This window comes from Crocuta crocuta, unplaced genomic scaffold, assembly GCF_008692635.1.
Source record: "Crocuta crocuta isolate KB4526 unplaced genomic scaffold, BGI_CrCroc_1.0 scaffold653, whole genome shotgun sequence".
Classification (NCBI taxonomy): domain Eukaryota; kingdom Metazoa; phylum Chordata; class Mammalia; order Carnivora; family Hyaenidae; genus Crocuta; species Crocuta crocuta.
This window is the reverse complement of record NW_027527134.1, coordinates 454,417-477,103: the sequence shown is the minus strand read 5'-3', so window position 1 is coordinate 477,103 and position 22,687 is coordinate 454,417. Positions and strand designations below refer to the sequence as shown.

Sequence of the window (22,687 nt, the reverse complement as noted above, 5' to 3'; positions counted from 1 at the left end):
TGGTGAGTCACTGAGTCCCCCGCCCTCTCCCCTCCCCGGGGCTCTCAGCACGCCTGGCCTCCCGGGGGCCCGTCTCTGTCCAGAAGCCACCAGTCACTGCGGGAACACACCCGGGACACTCACCACTTCAGAGACGCCAGGGGTTTAGGAAATGTGTGCCAGGAACTGGACAAAAGCCCAATGTTCGATCTAAATGACATCACTGGCCACCCCTTGGCCTTTGGCTGGGTCCCTTAGAGCAACATGATCATAAAAGTCCGAAGCACACGACTACACCTGGTCGGGCGGCTGTCACACCCCCAGAGGGTGTCTGCAGGCTCCGAAGGCAGGAGTGCGTGTGGCCATAGGTGGCTGCAAAGTTTCAGGCTTTGGAAGGAACCTGAGCCCGGCCTCCTTCGGGCCGTGATGGGGAGCGCCTGCCCTCCGTCCACTGCTGTTCCCATGAGGACCGGGCTGCCCGGCCACCCGGCAGCCCCGCCTGCTGGAGGGCGTGAAGGCTTGGCCACCCGTCAGGCCTCGGGAATGGCCCACGCGGGGATTAAAGACCTCACTACCGTCTCCTCTTGGGGGAGCACCCTGCTTCTGGCCCCGGAGGCTGCCCCTGGGCTCGTGACCGCTGCTTCCAGGGGGAAAGCAAACGGGGTGGGTCTGGGCAAGAACAGAAAACTCCACCGTCCTCCAGCGCCCCTTCCCCCACCCACGGGCTGTACCCACTGGAGCTGAGTGTGAGCACACAAGCGTTCAGGCCCTGGCGCATCAGACAAGCACCGCCTCCGCTGCCCAGTCCACGTCTCTGCCACGCTGGTCCCGAGGGGCGCCCGCCACCCGCCCACCGCTGGACACTCCGCGGAGCGAGATCCTTGGCCTGAAGACACGGCCGGGGCGCCATCTCCCGCTTCTTCTCAGCACCCGGGACGCCTCCATCACGGGTCAGCGAGGCCCTGCCGGGAGTCAGTGCCCCCTCCTGCCACGACCCCCGGGACCTCGGGTGCGGCCTCACACCTCTCACCAGCCGTGCTCAGGCCCTGCCCGCCAGGGCCCGGCCCCTCTGCCCCCTGTGCTCGGGGGTGGCTCTTCCTGGCACCCGCTGCCCTGGGGGGGCTCCAGGAGCGTGCCTGGACCCCGCCCGCTCCACACTGGCGCCCTGCCCCTGCTCCGCCCACTCCGCCTCGGGGAGCCCTTGGGGACGTCTCCTTCCTAACCTGCAGGGCGTCCTTCTGAGGGCCACCGACGCGTCCTGTCCTGCTCCAGTTCCCACGGGCCAGGCCCCATTCGAGCCCCCCAGCAGCAGGCCCGCCTCCACCCCCCCACTTCCGGGCCCGCCCTCGGCGCTGGGCTCTGGGAAAGCCCCATGTGGGTCAGCCCCGGGCCCCGTCACCTCCCTCCCTCAGCACCCGGCCCTCCCAACAGGACAGCCGGCGACTCGGGTCGCGGGGCGCAGGGCAGCGTCCCAGCGGCACTGCTCGAGGGGCACGGTTGTGTGCCTGGTGTTTGACGGTCGCGGGAGGGGCCGCCCCCGGCGGCCCCCGCGTCCACCCCAGAGCCCCGTCCGGGAGAAGACACACCTCGCCCGACACCTGCTCACACCAGCTGTCGGGACCCTCACCGGGGGGTTGGGCCCGCCTTGCATGGGGCTCCTGGTCAGGGAGGCCTGGGGACTCTTCACCTCAGTGAGGGTGGAGCCCAGGCACCCCCTGCCCCTCAAACTTTATCTGGAGTGGGAACCTCATCATCGCCCCCAGGCACCCCCGGCTCTATTTTCTCTAATGATCTGTGTCTTCCTGCTTCTTCCTCACGCCCCTCCAAACCGGGACAGACAGGCCAGTGCTGGGGACACTGCCCTGGCGGGTGACCAGCACGCTGCTCGGGCCCTCGCAGCCTTCATGGTGCCATATTAAGGCCTTTGTTTTGTCCCGCTGATCTGATTCTCTCTCTCTCTCTCTCTTTCTTTTTAATGTTTATTTTGAGAGAGAGAGAGAAAGCAGGAGAGGGGCAGAGAGAGAGGGAGACACAGAATCCGAAACAGGCTCCAGGCTCCGAGCTGTCAGCACAGAGCCCGACGCGGGGCTCGAACCCATGAGCTGTGAGATCGTGACCTGAGCCCAAGTCGGACGCTCAACCGACGGACCCAGACAGGCGCCCCAGTTGACTTACTAATAACGGTCTGGAGGTTCCCGTGCTGCTAAGTTCCTTGTTTACACAGTTTAACTACATCCCCTTCTCCTTCCCTCTTTCCACAGCCGTCGTGCAGAGGACAACTTGCTGGTTGTTACCTTTCAACACTCTTTGCAGGGCGCCTGGGGCTCAGTCAGTTGAGCATCCGGCTCAGACATGGACTCACGGTTTGTGAGTTCAAGTCCCGCGCCAGGCTCTATGCTGATAAGGGCGGAACCCATCTGGGGTTCTCTCTCTCTCTCTCTCCCTCTGCCCCTCCCCCACTCTCTCTCAAAAATCAATTATAAAATTATAAAATATATTTTGTAAGTGTAGAGTGACAAGCTGAACAGAACGGGCCCAGAGGATGAACGCGCGTGGCCAGAGACCCTGGGCTGTCCCTGAATGCAGGACCCAGGGGACCCTGGGCTGTCCTCGCCTGGGGACAAGCTCTTCCGCCGAAGGAGGCTCTATGTGAGGTGGGAACCCGCTCCCCCCGGAAGTGCGTGGGGGGGGCGCGGGTGCAGGGGAGACGTGAGGGGACCACGGCGGGTGTTGTCAGGTGCTCACCGTCCCGCCCGTCCTGTCCCCACAGAGCGGCTCTTCCCATTTTGGAGGACCCTCCCCTTTGTTGGTCGTGGTGGGGGCTGGCCTGACCTCCCCAGAAGGAGGTTAAACGGCCCCGACGCCCCTTTCTCCTCGGTCAGCTCTGCCAGGGGCCTCGGCCTGGACTGGGCCCATCCGGCTTTCCATGCGGGACTTCAGATTCCGAGTGAGGGGTGGCCCTCCTCAGGGGCGTTTGGACAGAACTGAGAGAGGAAGTTGGGTGTCCAGCAGGAGCGGCCTGGAACCCAGGAGGTCTGCGGTGCCCTCCTGCACCCCCAGAAGTCTCGCCTTCGGCCCTGGCGCCTGTGAACACCCCACCAGAAGTGTGGGGTTTCCGCCAGAGACTCGAGGTTCCCAGGGGACCTCCCACAGCCACAGGAGCCCTTGCAGGTAGTGAGCTCCCCGGCGGGGGGGAGGGGAAGCCAGGAGGTCTCAGCACGAGGGGACGGGCTTGCCTGCTGACTTGGAGGTGAAGGCCCCACATGAGAAGGAACGGGGTGGTCTGCTGACGTGCGGCAAGGAGGGGGCCTGGTCCTCCAGCCACATGGACCTGTGTCCCGCCACCAGCCGCACTGAGCGTGGAAGCGGGGGGATCCCCGGAGCCTGCGGCCTGTGGGGAGCCCGGCCGGGCTCGGCCCAGGGCTCTGACCTCATGAGAGCACGCAGAGCGTCCAGCCAAGCCTGCCTGTGGCTTCTCTGCTCTGACCACTCCCCAGCCTGTCCCACAAGTCCATGAGTGACCTCTGGTCCCCTTGTCTGCAGAAAGGGACCATGCCTCTTCCTTCCCTGTCCCTCCGCGCTGTGGCAGGAGACACCTCACGTCCCCCTCGGAAGGCTCAGCTCGGGCGGACTCGGCCTCTGTGGGCAGACAGGTGGCCCGACAGGTGGTTGAAGCAGTGTCTGCCGGTCCCAGAGGAGCCCAGGGTTCCCCCGAGGGCCCGCTCGCTCCCAGGCACCCAGGCGGCCATCGAGAACGTCCGCTTCAGTCGGGCGCTGGAGCGTGGGCCCCCCTGGGAGCGTCTGAAGAAGCTGGGCTCCTGGGGCCGGCAGCCACGTGCTCTGAGAAGCAGAGGGGACTGTGAGGCTGTTCTAGAACGCACCGGGCGGGGCAGGAGGCCTGTGCAGGGAGGGGCCGGGGTGAGCGGCTGGGCTGGTGAACACCGAGGCACCAGGAGGGGCTTCGTGGCTGCTGAGTGTGGGTCCTCCCTGTGCTTGTTCACGGGGAGCCCTGGGGCCTGGGACTGATTCGGGGCCCAGAAGCACCCTTCCCCAGCGGTTGGCGCAGATAACACTTGTGAGGTCGGGTCTCGGTGAGGAGTGGGGTGAAGAGAGGGGCATCCCTGTGGGGCTGGCCTGGCAGCTCTCTGGCTGCCCCGCTCCCTCGGCGTGGCCAGCCACCCCAAAGCGCCTGCCCTAGAGGGCAGCCTGGGCTATTGGTCCAGGGGTCCCAGCGGCGGGGGGTGGGGGGAGCGGCAGGGACGTCCCGGGGGTAGGGAGGGACAGCGCCCTCTGGCCCGTGGGCACCCAGACGCCTCCAGGTGCCGCTGTCTGCCCTTGGGGGATGAGGAGGGGCGGGCGGGCAGGGCCTACCTGCGGCTCAGGGTGTATTTGCCCCTGCGGTCCAGGCTGCATCCAGAGCGAATGGCGAACCAGAGAAAGGAGCTGAGCACCATGGCGTACACCTGGGGGGAGGGGGTGTCAGCACAGGCCCGGCGGCTCCGGCGGGGGGTGTGGGCTGTGCAGGGCTCCCTCCTGTCTCGGGAGGTGGGCACCGTCACCCCCCAGACGGCCTCCCAGGGTCAGCAGCCTCCTCCCTGGTCCCCTGTGCACGGGCCTGGAGACTGGCCCGGGGCTGCCCCGTCTGCCCGTGCACTGGGGTGGGGGTCCTGTGGATGCAGGGGCAGGAGGGGGCAGGGGTGCCGAGGCAGGGCGAGTGTACCATGGAGGCCAGGCCGATGCCAGTGAGGGTGGAGGTGATGTGTCCGTACGTCCTCAGGAAGCTCCTGATCCCCACCAGGCAGTCCTGAGCAGAGCAACTCATGAGGCGGCCGCCCTCACTGCCCCTCCCCTGCCCAGGGTCAAGGGCCTCCGCCAAGGCAGGCACCCATGGTGCCCAGCTAAGCTGAGTGCTGGGGTGATGGGGAGTCGGCGGGGCCGGGGAGCTCTGGGGAGAGGCATCACAAACGGCGGAAAACCAGCAAGAGGGGGGACTGGAGGCCGCTGCCCCAGGGTCCAGCGCGTGCCTTTCTTAGGCGTCCCCTCAGCCTGTGCGGGGTCATGCATCTGGCTGCCGTGGGCAGGCTGGCTCTCCCTTGCTCCCTGGCCCAGGGCTGGGGGCAGAGCCTCAGTGAGGGGGGCCGGGGGGCTGGCAAACGGGAGGGGCAGAGAAGGCGCTGGTGGAGAGGCCTGGGGTCCTGGGCTGTACCAGCCTCCGTGCGCCATCCCCGGCGCCCAGTGCCTCCCCGGCGCAGGCGCACGGCTTCCGCAGAGGCTCTCTCTCCAGGAAAAGGGAGGTGACCGTCCCATCTCTGAACCACTCACATGGCGGCGTTTGGTTTTGGGGAAGATATTGGCATTTGGGGAAGCTGGGGAAAAGGAAGCACATTGGGGAGGTTGCTCCGAAGGCTGGGAGGGGGGCGGGGAGGCCCGCCTGCGGTCTGTGCGTCTGTATGTTCACTGGGCCCACGCTGCCACCTGGGCCTCGGCCCTGGCTGGAGCGCCGCCCCTGCTCACCCCTGGGCCGCAGGACCGACTTCGGCGGGGAGGCTGGGACCTCTGGGCCGCGACCCTGCAGCTGGCCTGGGTGCCCGGGGGCGTGGGGGGAGGGGACTGGGCCCTGATGGGCTCTCCCTGCCCTTGTGGCCGTACTTCCTGTCAGAAGGCAGCCTGGGGCCCAGACCACCAGCCAGGACTCAGCCCAGCCCCTCCCCGCCCTCTCCCAGGGCTGCTCCAGCCCACGCCCACCCCGAGCCCTTTACGGTGGGGTGCGGACCCCGCCATCCTGCAAGGTCACAAAGTGGGCCCTCACCCAGCTTTGTGGACGGGCACCTGAAGCCTCTCCCTGGGTGGCAGGAAGCCCCCTGCTGGCCCGCTGGGCCCTCTGCCTTCGGCCCTCCCCTGCACGCCGCCCAGTGGCGCTGTCTTGGCTCCCTCCCTCGCTGGGCCTGGAGCCATTTGCATCCTCCTGTCTGTTTCCTGGAGGGCGGCCAGGAGCCTCTGGCCCACAGATAGGGGTGGGTTTGTNGGGTGGGGGGGTCGGAGGGAGGGCCAGCTCCCTGTCTGGGGAGGAAGGGACTTCCCAGCTTCTGTCGCTGAAGCCCTTGGGCGGGCTGACTGTGGCCAGGCCCACCCTCCCCGTGCATCCCTCCACGAACGCCCTTCCGGCTCCTTGGGGAGGAGCCCCCTCCAGATCAGTGTCTGTCTTCCACCACCCTCTGTGCTTCTGGAGGTTTCCGAGGGCAGGCCTGGCCTTGGGGAGCCCCGAGCTGAAACTGTGCGAGGCGGTGGAGGGGTGAATGGAGCCTGGGGCCGAGTCCAGCCCTCACTGTCCTGTCCAGGAGCCCTGCAGCCGGCCGGCGGCCCGGGCCCGGGGAGGGAGAGCCCGGGTCCCCGCGCTCCTCCTCACCTGTCTGGCCGCCGCCTCTCCTGGACACAGACTGACCTCCGCGCCCCCCAGGAGGCCAAAAGGAGAGCTCTTCCCACAGCACAGGAACTGCAAGGGCACAGAGGGGCGGGTTTGCTCTGTGGGGGTGGGGAGACCGGCCCCCTGTCTGGGGGGGCAGCCCTGTCAGAGGAGGTCCCCTAAGAGACGGCTGCAAGTGGCCCGCCTGGGGGATGGCACCCGCACCCAGCCCAGCTTCTCGGCCGCCTGTGACCCTGTGGCCACCGGGGCCTGCTTCAAGCTGTGCCGTCACCAACTCGAAATCCTCCGTGATTCGTTACAAGAAGCCTTCCGCATTCTGCCTCGGGCCCCCCCACAAATTAGGTAGCCAGCCCTGCCCAGGGCGGAGGGAGAAGACGAGGTCTTTGTCCGCCCCTCCCCACGACCAAGAGGGTGTCGGTGGCCTGTGGCCCAGGCCCCCGGCCCCGCGGGACTCCAGGAGGGCACCCTCTACCCATTCTCTAGGGTGCCCGACTCACCGCGTCCTGAATGGCCACCAGCTGCTGCTGCCGGGCGCCGGGCGCGCCCCTCACCGCCTGGTCAAACGCCAGGTCGTAGGCGTCCAAGGCGGCGTCCTCCACCTGCACGGAGGGCATCTCAGGAAGGCAAGGCCTCTGTGCCGGCGAAGCCCCTTCCCGACACGGTGCGGCTCCCTGCAGGCGGGAGGGGGGCCATGTGCCTTCCAAACAGCCCCTCCTGCTTCCGGCAGGCACAGCCCCTGTGAGGTCTCCCGGGAGGCGGGTCACCAGTTCCCGCAGGCTTCAGCGGGGGGCTCTCTCCCCACAGGCCGCGAATGCCACAGCCCTGCTCTGGGGACCCGGGCCTGCAAGGCAAGCCGGAGCCCCGCTCACCTCCAGCTCTGAACTTCCGGAGCGTAGAGGGCCTGGCCGAGGGAAGTGTCCCCCCTACTTCTGTGGATCTGAAGTGGGGGTGGGACAGGGAAGGCTGGCAGCCAGGCCCGGGCAGAGAAGGCTGGGAGGAGCCTCCTGCCAGGAGCTCAGCTCCCCGGTGGCCTAGGTCCCTCCCCAGGACCGCCTGCTGGGTCCGTAAAGTGCGGGCAGCTGGGCTCCGGGGAAGGCCTTCGACCAAAGAAGCCATGGGCATCCAGGGCCGGCTCTGAGCAGACGAGGCAGATAATGGAGAAGGAAGTTGTGGACAGGGGCCTGGCCGGGCTCTGTCTTCACTTCACACCCCAGCATCACCCAGGCCTCATTGCCCCCACGCTCCTAAGCACTTCCTTCTGCCTCTGCTCACGCTATTCCCCCCAAGCCTAAATGCCCACCCCTTGCCAAATTAGTCCTTCAAAGACAAACTGGAATCTCACCTCCGCCAGGAAGGCTTCCCTGACTGCTCTGGAGTCCGTGGTCTCCTGGGCCCCGGGCTAGAGCGCAGGCGTCAGGCTGGCCTGACTGCAGCAGGGCCTGGCTAGTGGCCCTCTCTGCCTCTGTCTCCAGGTATAAAGTAAAGGGGAGCCCCTGAAGCCACTGTGTCCTGAGGGGAGGGCGTCCCCGTGGGTCTGGGGGCCTAGGTCAGGGGGCAAGTGGCTGAGGCAAGGACCGCCCTCCTGGTTGCCTCCCCCGCTAGGGCCCAGGGAGTAGCCAGGTGGCCCGCGGCTGGCTCCCGCGATTGTAATCTTGGCAGAGGAAGGGCACGTGCAGAGTGGGCATCGTCCCCACGACCCAGAAGCGGGAGGCAGGAGCCCGTGCTTCGGGCAAAGCCACGCCCTTCACCCCAGACCCCAGGGCCTGGCAGTGGGGGGTCTCTTCCCACAGGCCTGGGAGTCTGCCCCCATTACTGGGTTTGGGGGTGCTCGGGGAGCCTGGGGCCTTGTTTCTCCATGAGAGAAGAAACATGGGGTGAACCAGGTGGCCTCAGAGGCCTCTGTACTTCCTGCCAGGGTCCCCCCTCTTTGAGCCTGGCCACCAGGACCCCAGGGGTGACCCCTAGGATGGGTTGGAGCCACGGGGGCAGAGGGGATCTTGGGCTCCCTGAACTCTCAGCCCCCCAGATTCCCACCTGGCCACGGGGGGGTATGACCCCAAATGATGCTGACAGGGGTGCTGTCCAGGGTAAACCCCAGGCAGGGAAAGGCAAAGGGCACTGGCTCAGGGCAAAGTGTCCTGGACGGCGACCTCTGGGCCTGAGTAGCTCCTCTACAGAGCAAGCGCGTGACCGTCACACCTGGCCTTGACCCAGCCCCCTCCACCTGAGGACCGCGTGAGGGAGAAACCAGAGAAGGTGAGCGCACACCTAACAGCACACAGTGCGGGCCAGGCCCATCTCCTGACCCAGCTGCCCCTGTGCCCCTCTGCCTCCTGCGTGACCGTCTTCGGGGGGCGGCAGAGACGCTGGAGGCACTGGGACTCGATGCAGGGGCAAGAAATCACGGCTTGTCACCTGCTGCCTGCACGGTGTGTTGCCAGAAACCGAGTAAATTCCAGCCAGACGGGCCTCATTTGCCTGGGAGCACACGGAGAAACTGAGGCCAGGGAGAGCAGGGATCGCGGAAAGTCAGGGCAGACAGGGCCTACGCAGCAGAACTGTCCCGTCCTGTCCCTGTGTGCGGCCCCCCCTGCTGGCCCCTGGGCTGCTCAGGCTGCTCCAGAGGCCCTGAGCCTCTTGGGTGCCCATTTCCCTGCCCAGACAGTGGGCCTGCCCTGCTCCAGGACGGGGTCCCATTCCCCGGGCAGACTCTCAGCTCCATCTCAGCCCTGGATTCAGACAGGCTTTCTGCAGGGCCTGTGCCCCAGGGGCTCCCCCCAAGCTGGGGTCTTGCCCTGCTCCCCTGGGTCGGCGCCCAGGCCTGCCGACTTCAAGCCTGCCTCATGTATGCCCTCTGGGGGCCGCGGCCCTGGCGACTGAGTTATCCCAGAGCTGGGGCCTCCCCAACTCCCAGATTGGGACGGGGCCCCCACACCCGGAGTCCGTCCACACCCCGCTGAGGCAGCAGGCACACACAGAACAGCAGTGGAGGGACGACAGACGTGGGAAGGAAGGAGCGTCCCCACCATCCCCAGGGGCGTCACCGCCCTGCCCCCCCCCAACACACAAGCCCTGGGGAAGAGCCCACCCCGGAAGTGCCACCTGGAGGACAGCCCTGCCCCTCCACAGCTTCCCCCCCCGCCCCGCCCCTGCTCCAGGGCTGAAGGGCGGCTGTCACCTGGGGATAAGGCCTGGACACCCGCAGGGCCACTGGGCCAGTTTCCGGAACACGGACCTGTCTAGTCAATCCCTCAGGTCAGCCCCCCCCCCATTCTTCTCTCCCCCTTTCCAACTCACGGCCCCTTAGGGCCTGGGGGGTTCCGAGGCCCGTACCGGAGAGCTGCTGCTTCATGGCGAGGGCAGGGCGGGTACTCACCTGGGTGGGGCTGTGGAATCTCCAGAAGGCCACCTGCCCGAGGGCGCAGAACACCAGGGCAAAGCACAGGAAGCCCTGGGCGGAGGGGACACCGTCACCCTGTGCCACCTGACGGCCACCTCGAGGCTGCACCGGGGCCCTCGTGCACGGGGCGCGAGGCCAAGGGCGAGACCTCGGGCTGCGGGCACACTGTTCCCAGCCCTTCTGTCTCGTTCGGGGAATTATTGCTCATTCTGGCTCGCGGGGGCCCGTCCGTGGCAGAGCCACGTCCCCCCACCCCGAGGGAGGGAGCAGCCCCCAGGATGGTGGAAACCCCTGCCCGTGGGCTGCCTCCAGAGGCGGGCGCTGAGCGGAGTGGGGATCCGGGAGAAGACACGTCCCCTTTTGAGGAGGTCAGTCGGGCGGAGCGGCTCCAGGGCTGCCCTGGCACAGGGGTGGGGGTGGGGGGCTTCTGCAGGCCCCTTTGTTTCTGCACGTTTCTGGAACATGCTTCAGGGTGAAGCCCCAGCCTCTGCAACTGGGCCTCCATGGTTCTGGCTGGAAGGAGCTAGGGCAGCTGGGGCTCCCCGAGGCAGGGGGAGTCCAGCCGAGGCCCCTCCTCTCCTCGCTCCCTGGGGTCCCAGCGTCAGAGGAGGTCGAGTTCTCTGGGGGGAAGGTCCTTCCATCATCAGCCCCCACATTCTCTGGCCCGGGGGTCTGGAACTGTGGGGCCCCCGGTTTGCAGAGGCCCCTCCCCTGAGACGTGTGCCTGACCCGAGCTTTCGTGGGCAGCTTCAGAGGGTCACCCCAGACTGGGAACCTGGCCTACACGCCGCCCCGGGGACGTCACCCCCACCCGGAGCTTGACTGACCCCTGCGTTTGGTGACCCTCAGACCTGGGCCTCAGGCCTGGTCTCCTCGAGTCCCCGGCAGTTTAGCCGGCCGCGGGCCACACGGCCCAGGTGCCGGAGGAGGCCTGGGGCGGGCGCGCCACCTCCTCCCCCCTCGCCCCACTGCCTTTGTGAGCGCCCCGCGGCTCCAGGGCTCCGTGCGGGGCGTCGCTGGCTCCGCCGACACATGGGCCCTCCCTGGGCCGTCCGCAGCCCGCGGCGGACTGTGGCCGGGGCCTCCCACCCAGCGGCCGCCTCGCTACGGGTGACACCCAGGAGAGCCGGTGGGCAGTGGATGGAGAGATGCCCGCAGACACAGACACGCTGGCCGGGCCGCCTGGGGACGGAGAAACCGTCCCCGCAGGGCCTCCACCAGGCGCTGGGCGAGAGCAGGCCACCCCCCAGGCCCCAGACTCGGTAGGAGCCCAGGGGCCTCTGGCTGTGCCCCGGGGTGGGGGGCGGGCAGGCAGCCCGCTGCCTCCCCCTGCTGCCTCCCCCTCCTCCTCATCTTCCTCCTCCTCCTCATCTTCCTNCATCCCACAAACAGCTGACACAGCTGGGTGGAGAGCCCTGGCGGCCCTCCGTGAGGCCGGGGTGGTTGCCCCCCTCCCCCCGCCCCCCAATCCCGCCCAGGGTGGGGGCGGGGTCTGCCGGAGGAGAGCGCTGGAGGGGGTGAGGGAGGCCTGGGGGCCGTGGGGCTGCAGGGAGCCTGTGAGGTGGGAGAATGGAAGGGGCCCCCAGTTTAGGAGGGCTCCGTGTCTGCGCCCCAGGTACCCTGGCTCTGTGGCCCCCTTACGTCTGAGTAACCCAAAGGAGCCACGTTCTCGCTCCAAGGGGGGAAGAATCTTCGTCACTCTCCCACTTTGGTCCCAGGCCCCGAGCACCTGATAGCGTCTCGGAAGAACAGAATCCCGGTGCATTCCTGGACATGAGCTTACGACACGCCGGGCGGCACCGGCTTGGGTACCCCCTGCCCTCGCACGTGCGTCACCTGTCACTCACCTTGACTAGACCCTCCCCTGGATTCCTGAGGAAACACGCCCCCCGGCCCCCTTTCCACTGTAAACCCCAAGTGAGGAGGGACTCCTTTCCTTTCCCAGACTCCCGGACACTTGACCGCATTCAGTAAGCTGTTTCCACTTTGTCCCGCTCGCCTCTGACTTCTGTCCTGCGAGGAGCGGCGGGCCCTCTTGGCTGGGTCTGCGGGACCCCGTCTGGGTCCTTGGGCCCGGCNGAGCGGGCCCGCGGGGAAGGGGAAGGGGGGGGCATGTGCCAGTGGCAGAGGGGGTGGGGGAGCAGGTGACAGCCCAGGGCACCTGTGAGCCCAGGGTCCCTCAGGAGAGGAGGGCTCGCACCGGAGGGCACAGGATGGACGGGCCTACGGGCCATCTGGCCAGCAGAGGGGCGGTGGGTGGCACACCCCTGCCTCCCCTCGTAACAGGACACGGAGGCCGGTTCCCAGAGCCTCCAGTGTAACAGAACCAGACCCACTGGGCCCTTGACAAGGGCTCCCAGGCCTGGGAGGGCCGACTCTGCCTTTCTCAGCCCCCCTGGATGAGGGGGTGAAGCAGGCCTGGCGGAGGGCCTGGTTGGCCCCGGTGGGTGGGGGTCCCGGCTGGCCCACAGCCTTCGGGCCTCTGTCTCTGTCGGGACACTGTGGGGGGTGCTGCCAGCCCTGCCCGCTCTTGGTCCCGTGCCAGGTCCCGGGGGCTGGGGGGCTGGGGGCAGGGAGAACTCACCCCTGCCATGAGGCCCCCAGCCTCCCTCACGGTGGCTGCAGCACCCAGCACAGCTCCCAGGGTCAGGAGCCCGGCCAGGCTGGCGCTGGTGCAGAAGGCTGGGTGGGGAGAGAAAGGAGGAGGTCAGGGATGCCCAGGACGGGGCTCCCAGTGCACACGGCCCGCGTCTGAAATCTGACCCAAGGGTGCACTTGGGGGGTGGGCTTCTGGGAGCTCCGAATAGGTCCACGCACCCCCTCAGGCAGGGACGTGCCACCCACCCCCCACTCCCGCTCCTCCCAATGCTCAGAGGCCCCAGGGAAGGAGGCCCCAGGCCCTGCCCCCCACTTCTGCTTCCTGCAGCCGCCCGGCCTATCTCGGAAGCCACCAGGCAAGTGCGGGGTGTCTTATCAGTCCAGGCTCAAGACCCAGGCTTCCTGCTCCAGGATCCGGGCTTCAGGGCAAACACTGGGGCCTGAGGGGCAGGAGGCCGGGGCTGGGACCACGGCCTGACCCTGTGGGCCTCAGCTTCCCCCACGGCTGCCCTCTTTGGCGTCCCGTGCTCTTGCCTGAGACCAAGCCCCCAGAGTGCATCCGGGCCCGGGCCCCTTTGATCTGGGGAAACCCCCTGCAGGACATGAGGCCGTCTGGGTGCCACGTGCCAGTCCCACCTTTCCCCGGGCCCCCAGGGGAGGACGGGAGACCTGGGGAGAAGCGGAGGCTGTGTCCCAGACCCCCCGCTCCGCCCAGTGGAGAAGGACCCCGGGGCCCTCTCTACCCCCACCCACCGTGCAGCCCAGCCTGGCTCCACTAGGAGCCCCCACCCCCGGAGGGAGGAGGTGGTGAGTAGAGAAGGTGCCCGCATAGGGAGTGAGCTTCCTGTCTTGGGAGCATGCAAGTAGAATCCTGCCCCAGGCTTGATTCTGGGAGGAGTGTGGGAGACAGGATCTAATCTGAACATCAGCCCCGGATGGCTCCCCACGGCCTTTGCACCTGAGCCCCCTCCCCGACAGCACTTCACTTACCCCAGCGGCGTGTGGCCTCATAGGGGGTCCTGTCCAAGGATGCGCGGCCGATGACAGCAAAGTGGGCCCCGAAGTAGCTGATGGCTGCCAAGGTGGCCATAGAGAGGCCCAGTAGCTGGGGATGGGGCAGACCCGCGGTGTGGGGGCAGGGCTGGGCGCAGACGGGGCCCCAGAGAGCGGGGTCTGGGTGTCCTGGGCCCCCGGGCCAGCCTCCCTCGGCTTCATGGTCTCACTTGAGAGGCTCACCTTGTCCCAGACACCCCGCTGCACACACAGACACACCAACAAACACANTCCCCTCTGCCCGGCGCTGCCTGGCTGGGCCCACGGGGGCATCCTGCCCCCAGTCACCTGCCAGGAGTCTGTCACCAGGGGCCCCAACTGCATGTCCCAGGGGCAGGATAGGGACAGCCAGGCCGGGTGGGGGAGGGAGCCACAGTCCCAGAGGTCCAACAGCATGGCCCACCCCCCCTTCCCACCTGACCAGCCTGTTACCAGGACAAAGAAGCTGGTGACCAGCATCTGGCATTTGGCCACCCTGACTCGACTCCAGGACCGCATGGTGGCCTCCTCTGGGCCCGTCTCCTCTCCCCTCCTTCCCTCCTCCCCCCACCCCTCCACGCCCACTGTGGTTTCCAGCTGGGCGGGGGCCTCTGACCACAGCTGCCCGCCCAGGGGGTAGGTTGCGTCCTGCGTGCCCCTGGGTTTGTCAATGCACCCGGAGAACTGAGCCTCTGGCTGCCCCGGAGGACGCAAAGGCAGGCAGGGGAGGGGTGGCGAGGCCAGCTCCTGCTGCGCCCTGCTGTCCCCCGGCCCTGGCCCAAGGCACCACGACCTCTGGAGGGGATCTGAGGCCTTCCCCGAAGAGCAGCCTTATTCTTGGTGTGGCCTCAGAGCACATCCTGGGAGGAGGTGGGAGGAGGTGGTGAGTAGAGAAGGTGCCCGCGTAGGGAGTGAGCTTCCTGTCTTGGGAGCATGCAAGTAGAATCCTGCCCCAGGCTGGATTCTGGGAGGAGAGTGGGAGACACGATCTAATCCGGACATCAGTACTGGCGTGTCATCTCGTGAAACACCGTTTGAAATGTCCTGTGATGACGGTATATTTGGAAAGGGAATTTAATTTTCAACGCCTTCATGGCACAAAGGAGTGATTTGGAGCGGAGCCGTCTTGGGGGTACCGGGCAGCACCGGAGCCCTGGTACCACGCACCCAGCTGGGAGGCCAGGGAGGCTTTGTCAAAACCCGAGTCTGTAACTGAATGCTGCCAACCTGAGGGTGAGGCAGGCCACAAACTCACGTGGGGCCGTGTCCCCCGGAGGGCACATGTGGGGAGGCCACTGTCTGGGGTCCGGTCTTGGCCAGTTTGTACCACGGTTTGTACCACACGGCCACTGCTGTGCTGCTCAGGGAGGCGGGGCGGGGGCTCCCCTCTGTGCTGGAACGGCTCCCTCCCTGTGTCTCTGGTGTGGGGTCCCCCCTGGACACTCGGGACCTCAGCAGGGGAGGCAGTGCCCCCGATAGCTGCTTTCCTTCTGGAAACCAGCCGCTCCGGCCATCTCCTCCCAGTCCCTGCCAGGAGCAGGGGCAGCCGGGACCCCTCCGCCATCCCAGCACCCCCAGGCCTCCACTCTGGCCCCAGGAGCACCCCCAGGGTCTGCAGGAGCACAGGGGCCTCTCCGATGCCACGTGCCTGTGTGGCACCGCTCCAGAGGGAGCCCGGGTGTGACCAAGGGGCGGCAGGGGGGAAAGCGCGTCGGGGCGCGGGCCGTGCGGCCGGCCAGCTGCACGCTCTCTCCGCAGAGACGAGCTGCTCGCTGCTGTCACTTTTCTCCAACTTTGGCAAGAAAGATAGCGCCTGGCAGCCCCTCGGGACGCAGCGAGGCGACCCTGCCCCTCCCAGCCCCCCAGGCGCCTCCGCACTGAGGCTGGAGAAGGGCTTTGGGGGCCAGGCCTGGGCTCCCGCCTCGCCCCGCTAAGCGCACACTGCACACCCGGCGCTGCCCAGATGGCCTCGTGGGTCCTCCCCTAGCGGTGCCGGATCCCTCGTGGGCAGGAAGCGAGGCCCCCCGGCCGGCCCCTCTAGGGGCTCTGACCACGGCCCCCTCTCCCCCTACCGCATGTGCCCCGGCGATCCCCACCCCTCAGCTGCCAGAGGAAGGGCATCTGGAGAAGCCCCAGCCCCCCTGGCTACCGGCCTTCAGCCGCTTGCCCGTCTCCTGCAGGCTCCGGGGCGGCCGCTGGCCTGCAGGGGCCGCGAGGGGGCCTGACGCCGACCCCCGAGGGCTGGCCCTGCGGGACACTGTCCCCGCCTGAGCCCCTCGGACCCCGTCCTGACGGTCAGGCCCCACCGTGAGCCAGCCCGCGCTGCCTCCTGCTTTCTTTTCCACGGACGATGCTGGGCGCACGTGGGAGCACTTGCACACGTGTGTGCGTGTGTGTGTGATATGTTATTTGCTGGCCAGCGACCTCCTTTTTCCCCCCTCCTTCCCCACCTCATCTAGTAAGTAATTGGGTCGTTGGAAACTGTTTGTCACAGGAGCTGACTGAGTGCTCCCAGTGGCCAGGGCTGGGACAGCAGAGACCCCGCTCGGTGGCTTGGTGCCGGACGACGGCCCGATAGGGTGTCACACAGACACCCAGGCGCCCATGCTGGGCAAGTAGCCCACGGATGCAAAGGGCGACAAGCCAGGACACCCGCCGGCCTGGAGAAGCTCAGACACTGTGTGCAGGTGCACTTTCATGGGGGGCCCAGCCCCCACCCCTCAGGCGTGGCTGTCGCAGCAGCGTCCTTCCGGAGACCACAGATCGGCTGCACCTGACGCGCACCTCCGCCAGGTGAGGAAGGCCAGCGTCGTGGGGACCAGTCAGATGGGGAGCAGGAGCCCGGGCGCGGTGGGGCGGCCAGGGCGCCTCACCCTGTGGCCCTCCTCCCAAAGCCACAGCCCCATCTGACCGTGACACACACACCAGACAGACCCCAACTGAGGGGCACCCCACAACGTGCCCGGCCTGGCCCCCTCGGAACTGTCCGGGTCATCAAAAACCGCCCAAGACCCGGGGACTAAATGTCCCGCGGTGCCCTGGGTGGGAGCCTGAGCCAGAAGCAGGGAGTCAGGGAAAACCAAGAACTCCGAACAGAGGGTGGACCTTTAGTGAACAATAATGGATGACAGTCATGGATGCGTGTGACAAATGTCCCATAGCCGTGGCAGATGCTGCTGCCCGGGGAAACCGGGCGTAGGGTGTGTGCCAACTCTCTGCACTATCTTTGCGATGTTTCTGTGAATCTAAAGCTGCCCCACAATGACTCTTACTTAACAGCCTGGTTATGTCCAGCACCCCAGTCCCACATCACAGGGCCGGGCGGGGGGGCAGGCACGTTGGTGCTGGCTCTGCCTGTCCACTCACTGGCCATGAACTCTTCTCCCTGCGCTTACCCATCCCCCCGTCCATTAACTGCTCATCCACCAAGACTGCCACCTGTTCAGTGATGCCACCTGACCACCTGCCTATCTGACCACCTGCCCAGCTGCACACCTGCCCAGCTGCTCACCTGCCCAGCTGCTCACCTGCCCAGCTGTTCACCCACCTGCCTGCCTGCCCACCTGCCCACTTGCCCACTGCCCACTTGCCTGCCCACCCACCTGCCTGCTCCTTCAGCCATCTACCCTTCATCACGCGTTCCCTCTCACGCCCTCTCACTCTGTTCATTCATGCAGCTGCTGTGTGCTCAGTCTGCTCTCTGCCTGCTGCCTCAGTTTACCTGGGACCCAGGTAACAGGACGTTGGCACTGAAGCAGGCCCTTCCCACCTGGAGGTTGCTTCCCTGGGGCCAGGAGGTGGCAGCCTCTCCCCTCCTTCCTGATAGCTGCCCAGAAGGAGGCCTGGGAGAGGCCCCTGCCCCCCATCAGGGACGAGCAGAGGCCTGCGGGCCTTCTCCACCCAGGGGGACGCGCGGGTCATCGCCTCAGTGCACCTGGGGTCCCCATGAGCTCATCGCCTTCTGACTGCCCTGCGTGTGGGGCCCTGCCAGCTGGGCCACTCACCGGGGGATGGGCTGAGAGCCGTGAGACCTGCCAGGGCCACACGCAGACCTCAGTCCGGCCTCCGGCCTTCTCTCTGCCCTTTGCCCTGATTCCAAAATTGTTCCCAGCAGCCCAGACGTGTGCCCACCTGAGGCAGCTCCTCCCGAGCCTGGACAGGGGCGGGCGGCTCTCCTTCCCCATCGCCTGATGTCTGGGGCAGCTGAGTGCACCACGTCAGACCCGCATGGCCCCAGGAACCCCACATCCCCTGGGAAGGCCACCCCAGGCTGGCAGGGCACACCCGGGCTCAGGGCTCTGGGCGCTGCCCTGTTGCCTCAAGATTCTGGGACAGAGCTTGTCTTGCCCTTGAAGGGGTGGGGTGGGCCCCGGGATGGCTGCACCCCTGCACACACACAGACTTGTGTCCATCTCAGAAGTGCCAGAGGCGGCCTCCGGAGGGCCATGCGAGGTCCTGGGCACCACGGAGACTCTGCCCCGGCCACCTGGCCCCCCAATACCTGGTGTCCGGTGACAAAAAACGCGGACAAAGGGCTGGAGGCGTCAGGCTGTGGGAGCAGGATGTCCAAACCCTCCCAAGGCTTCCCTGGGTCGGGCTGGGGGCCAGCAGCCCCTGCCCCGGGCCCAGGCCTCACCAAGGAGTGTGGACCCGATGCTCCCACCCGGGGGTGCCCAGCCCTCCAGCGCTGGGGCACATCCACACCCCCTCCGGGGGCCCCGGGGCCCCCTCTCCTCCACCCAGCCCCCCTCCGGCTGCAGATCCCACGTGCTGGGGAGGCCCTCCGATAGGCCCTCTGGCTCCCGGGGCAGGCAGGTCAGGGTCAGGAAGGAGGGGACAGCGGAGTGAGGGACGGGAGAGACAGGACTTCATCTTTAGGCGGGAGGCTCTGTGCCGCACCCTGCAGGCTGAACGCCGGGCCCCGATTCCCAGCAAAGCCCGGGCCCCAGGGTGGTGGGGCAGGCGGGGCCTCGGGGGGGAGGTTAGGGGCACGTGAGGGCGTGAAGGTGGGGTCCCCCGACGTGCACACCGGGAAGGGGGGTTCACCAGGAATGCGAGCAGGGGCCCCGCCTCGGGCTCGCAGCCTCCAGAGTCGTGAGGATAAGCGTGTGAGGTTTCAGGCCGCACCTGTGGTGTCGTGTGGCCGGGGCCCCAGCAGGCCAGTGCCTCGGCCACCGCACGTCCACCTCTGAGCCAGCGCTGGGGAATCCAGTGAACCAAGCAGGTGTGGCCACCGGCCTCGGGGGACCCATCCGGGCTGGGAAAAACCCAGGAACGCTCAGGCCGGGCGGGGTGAGGCAGGGGTGGAGCTGGGTCCTGGGGGCAGACGCACAGGCATGTGGGGGAGGCGGTGGGAACAAGAAGGGGAGCGGTCACCTCCTGGCAGGACCTCCGCCCAGTTGTCACCTGCCTATAGGACACACAGTCTGGAAAATGTTGGGGACTGTCCAGGTGGCAGGACCAGAGGGGACCAGAGGCAGGAGACAGACGGGCTGGAGGCCTGGGTGGGGGCAGGCAGCCGAGACCCCGCTCTGAATGCCCCCCCCATCGTGTGGCCGGGTGGCTGCAGAGGTGACCCATGAGCAGCTTTGGCCAATGCCAGTGGCCCTCCCTGTGCCCAGCGATTGGTCGTGGGGTTGGATATGTGACCCCTAAAGGTCACTCTCTGGGTCAGGAGCTGCGAGGTGGGGCCCGCAGTGGTGACTTCCCTGCCTCACAGAGCCACGTAAGGCTGAACCCCAGGGTGAGGGGAGGCAGGGACCCCCGAGCCTGTCCTGCCCCCAGGACCCAGCCGCCCCTGGGCAGCCCGTGCTACGTCGGCTGAGGGCTTCCATTCTCCTAAGTCGGAGGGAAGCGAGGTCTGAACCTGGTGCCGAAGTGCCAGGCTATGGCAGATGACGGAGGGTGGGCACCGAGTCAGGAGGCACAGAGGGGAGCCCTTGGGGGCGGGAGGGGCGGCCACACTGCTGACGACGCAGCTAAGGGCTGGCCTGGCCGGAAGGCCCGTGTGGCTGCTGCAGACCACAGATGGGGACCCACGATCTCAGCTACTTGACCGTGTGACCCTGGAATGACCCTAGAAGGACAGGAGCACCTGAAAAGCTCAGGGTCAAGCGAGCTAACAACCCGCCCGAATCCCCGCAGCAGAGAGACTCAGCCCCCGGCTCAGCTCTGAGACTCCAGCCAGTTCACGGCCCCACACCCCGGGCTTGGAGGGGGGACCCCAGGACACGGCGGCAAATGTCCACTGGTCACCTTGTCCCCGCCTTCCCCAAAGGGCCTGTGGCGTTCACCAGGGAGACTGTGTCCTGGGGGAGGCAAATAAGCAGACCTCGGGGAGCACGGGGCACTGGCTGTGGACGGACCCTGCTTCCCAGAGGCCCCAGACGTCCCTGTAACCAGCAGTCGGGGCTCACGGGGGCCGGGGACCCACGGAGTCCCAGCCCAGGGCCGCCTCGCCCTGGGGCCAGTGGGTCCCGCCGCGGCGTGCGGCCTCCTCTCCGGCTCCAGAGCCCGTAAAGGGAGCGGACACGCTCAGCGGCTGGCGGGCCCCCACGTGGGTTCCCGGACGGTGGAGGGAGGGCCGTCATGGCAGGACAGGCCGCGTGGGGGCGCCAGAGCCATCTGTCCCCAGGACGAGAGACTGCGCACAGTAATACAGAGTTCCTGGGGGCAGGACAGGTGCCCAGCCTCCACCTAGGAGGCCAAGGGGTGGTGACTCCCAGGGCCCCCATCCCCTCCCTGCCCCCTCCTGCCAGGGCCTGTGGGGGAGACGGGAGGGCCCGGGAGGGCGGGTGGTGGACTGCACCAGCCCTTGCAGGCACAGTCGATGCTGGAGCGGATCGAACACTCCATGGCAGCCACGGATATGGTAAAGGCTTTTAAAAAAATAGACTTTTTTGTTTTTAAGATTTTATTTTTACGTAATCTCTCACTCAACATGGGGCTTGAACTCACAACCCTGAGATCAAGAGTCCTGTGCTCCACCAACTGAGCTGGCCAGGCACCCCCCAAAAATAGATTTTATTTTTTAAGCAGCTTCGGGGTTACAGATATTGTACAGAGTTTGGAGACTTCCCATATGGCCCCCTCCCCCTACACCGTGTCCCCTGTGACTAATTCCTTGCCTTCATTGGGGACATGGTTACAATCGATGAACCAATGTTGATGCATTACTATTGCCTGAAGCCCACAGTTGACACTGGGGGTCCCCCTGGGAGGTGTGCATTCCGCGGGTTTGAACAAACGCACGCGGATCCACCATGGCAGCGTCCCACGGAGCAGTTTCCCTGCCTAAACCCCCATGCTCCCCACACTCCCCTGCTGATTCCTTCTGCCCCTTGAGCCCCAGGGGCACGAGATCTGCGCTGTGTATCGTTTCTGTTCTTGTCCAGATGGCACAGAGTTCGGATCGTACAGCGAGCACTTAGTTAGATGCCTGCACGTCTCCTCCACGGCTTTTCACGGCTTCACAGCTCGTTTCTTTGCAGAGCTGGACAATAGCCCCTTGTCTGGACGTCCCAGGGTTTATCTGTCCACCCACTGACGGACATCTTGGTTGTGTCCCAGCTTTGTCCGTCGCGAGTACAGCTGCTGTGATTCTAAATACAGCTGCCGTGAGCGTCCCGTGAGCTCACCTTGTGTGGACGTAAGTCTTCAGACCCTGCGGTAAATACCCAGGTGCGTGGCTGCTGTGTCGCGTGGTCACGGTGTGTGGAGCTTTGTAAGAAACCTCCGGACCGTCTCCCGGAGCGGCTGCCCCACTTCCCATCCCCCCAGCGACAAACCTGAGCTCCTGCCGCTCCGTGTCCTCGCCAGCACCGGGCGATGCCCGTGCTCTGGACTTGGGCCACTCTAGTGGGGGTGTGGAGGGATTCCCGCACCACCGTTTTCATGTGCGTTTCCCTGATGCCACGCGACGTGGAGCGTCGTTCCCTGTGCCCATTTGTCGAAGGGAGAGGCTTGTCACACGCCAGGGTTCCTCTGGCCCGTGGGTACAGGTCAATGGGACGTCACAACCATTGGCCCAGACCCGCCCAGAATGAAGACTCGGGTCATTCCACGCGGCCCGGAGCCACAGCCTGGCGTTGGGGGGGCGGGGCGGGGGGGGAGGAAGGTGCTTCTGATCCTGGCCGTCCATGCAGCCCGCTGCACAAGGCGGCCTCGACAGTTGTCCGCGCTCCTTCCTGGTTTGACCGGAATGGGTGGGACTTGACTACCGTCACCAAGTTTTGTTCTCCTCTGTCTGGCTGCCCTTTAATGTAAAGGTGCTTATCACAGTCCACGTCACACCTCAGAACTGGTGGACTCAGAACTCAGGACGTGGACATGAGGGGGTGCTTGGCAGGAAGAGGGGTGAACGCAGCCCAGGGGGTGGGTAAGGGGCCTCCTCCTCTCCCGGGAACTCTCTCTCTCTCTCACACACACACACACACACACACACGCACGCACACACGCACACGCGTACGCACACACACCTGCATCTAGTTCTCTGTCCATCTTTCTATATTAAAGATCACGAGTGGGGCGCCTGGGGGGCTCAGATCACCATCTCACTGCTTGTGGGTTCAAGCCCCAAGCCGGGCTCCGCGCCAACGGCTCAGAGCCTGCATCAGATCCTGTCTCCCTCTCTCCCTTTGCCCCTCCCCCGCTCATGCTTGCTCTCTCTTCCTCTCTCTCAAAAATAAATAAACATTATAAGAAATTTAAAACAACCACGAGTTAACAGTGATTCCTCTGATGCCACCCCAACACGGCAGGGTCGGCCCTGGACTCCCCCACTCCGTACCTGTCACTCCTTTCTCTGACCTCGGGCACCCGGCTTGCGCCCCTCCCCCTCCAAGACACACATGTGCTTCTCCCCTCTCCTCCTGTGGCCCATCCCCTCGCCCTCGACACCCGCCCTGGCCCGCAGCGTCCCCTCCTCAGCCCGAGCGTCTCAAAGGAAGGGAACCAAGAGCCGTGTTTTAAGTAAACTGACGAGAAAGGAGCACCTGCTCTGCTCCGTGACGGCCTGGGGACAGACGGGGCCGGGCCTCGGCTCTGCCCACGCCATCACCCAGCCCGGTAGCCACGTGAATTCCCGGGCAGACGGCAGAGACGAGCAGCCGCAGGAGGTCCTGAGGAGCACGTCCCCAGGAGCCAGGGGACAGCGGCCGTCGAGAGACACAGCGAGTGGCCACACGGCAGCCCGGGAGCCTCAGAAGAGTCGTCAGTGAAGAGGACCGGCCCACGCAGGGATTCGGGGCGGCCCA

General features: G+C 66.4%; 1 protein-coding gene across 1 annotated transcript; it reads right to left on the bottom strand.

The window, feature by feature from the left end:
- Positions 1-2,492: 2,492 nt before the first annotated feature.
- TSPAN32 (tetraspanin 32) lies at positions 2,493-13,953 on the bottom strand. The gene is given in 10 exon segments (XM_077756300.1): positions 2,493-3,776; positions 3,779-3,819; positions 4,351-4,442; positions 4,700-4,783; positions 6,386-6,472; positions 6,901-7,002; positions 9,780-9,854; positions 12,388-12,485; positions 13,392-13,506; positions 13,887-13,953. Coding segments are annotated over 10 exon segments (960 nt in total). The 5' UTR covers position 13,953; the 3' UTR covers positions 2,493-3,576.
- Positions 13,954-22,687: the final 8,734 nt, after the last annotated feature.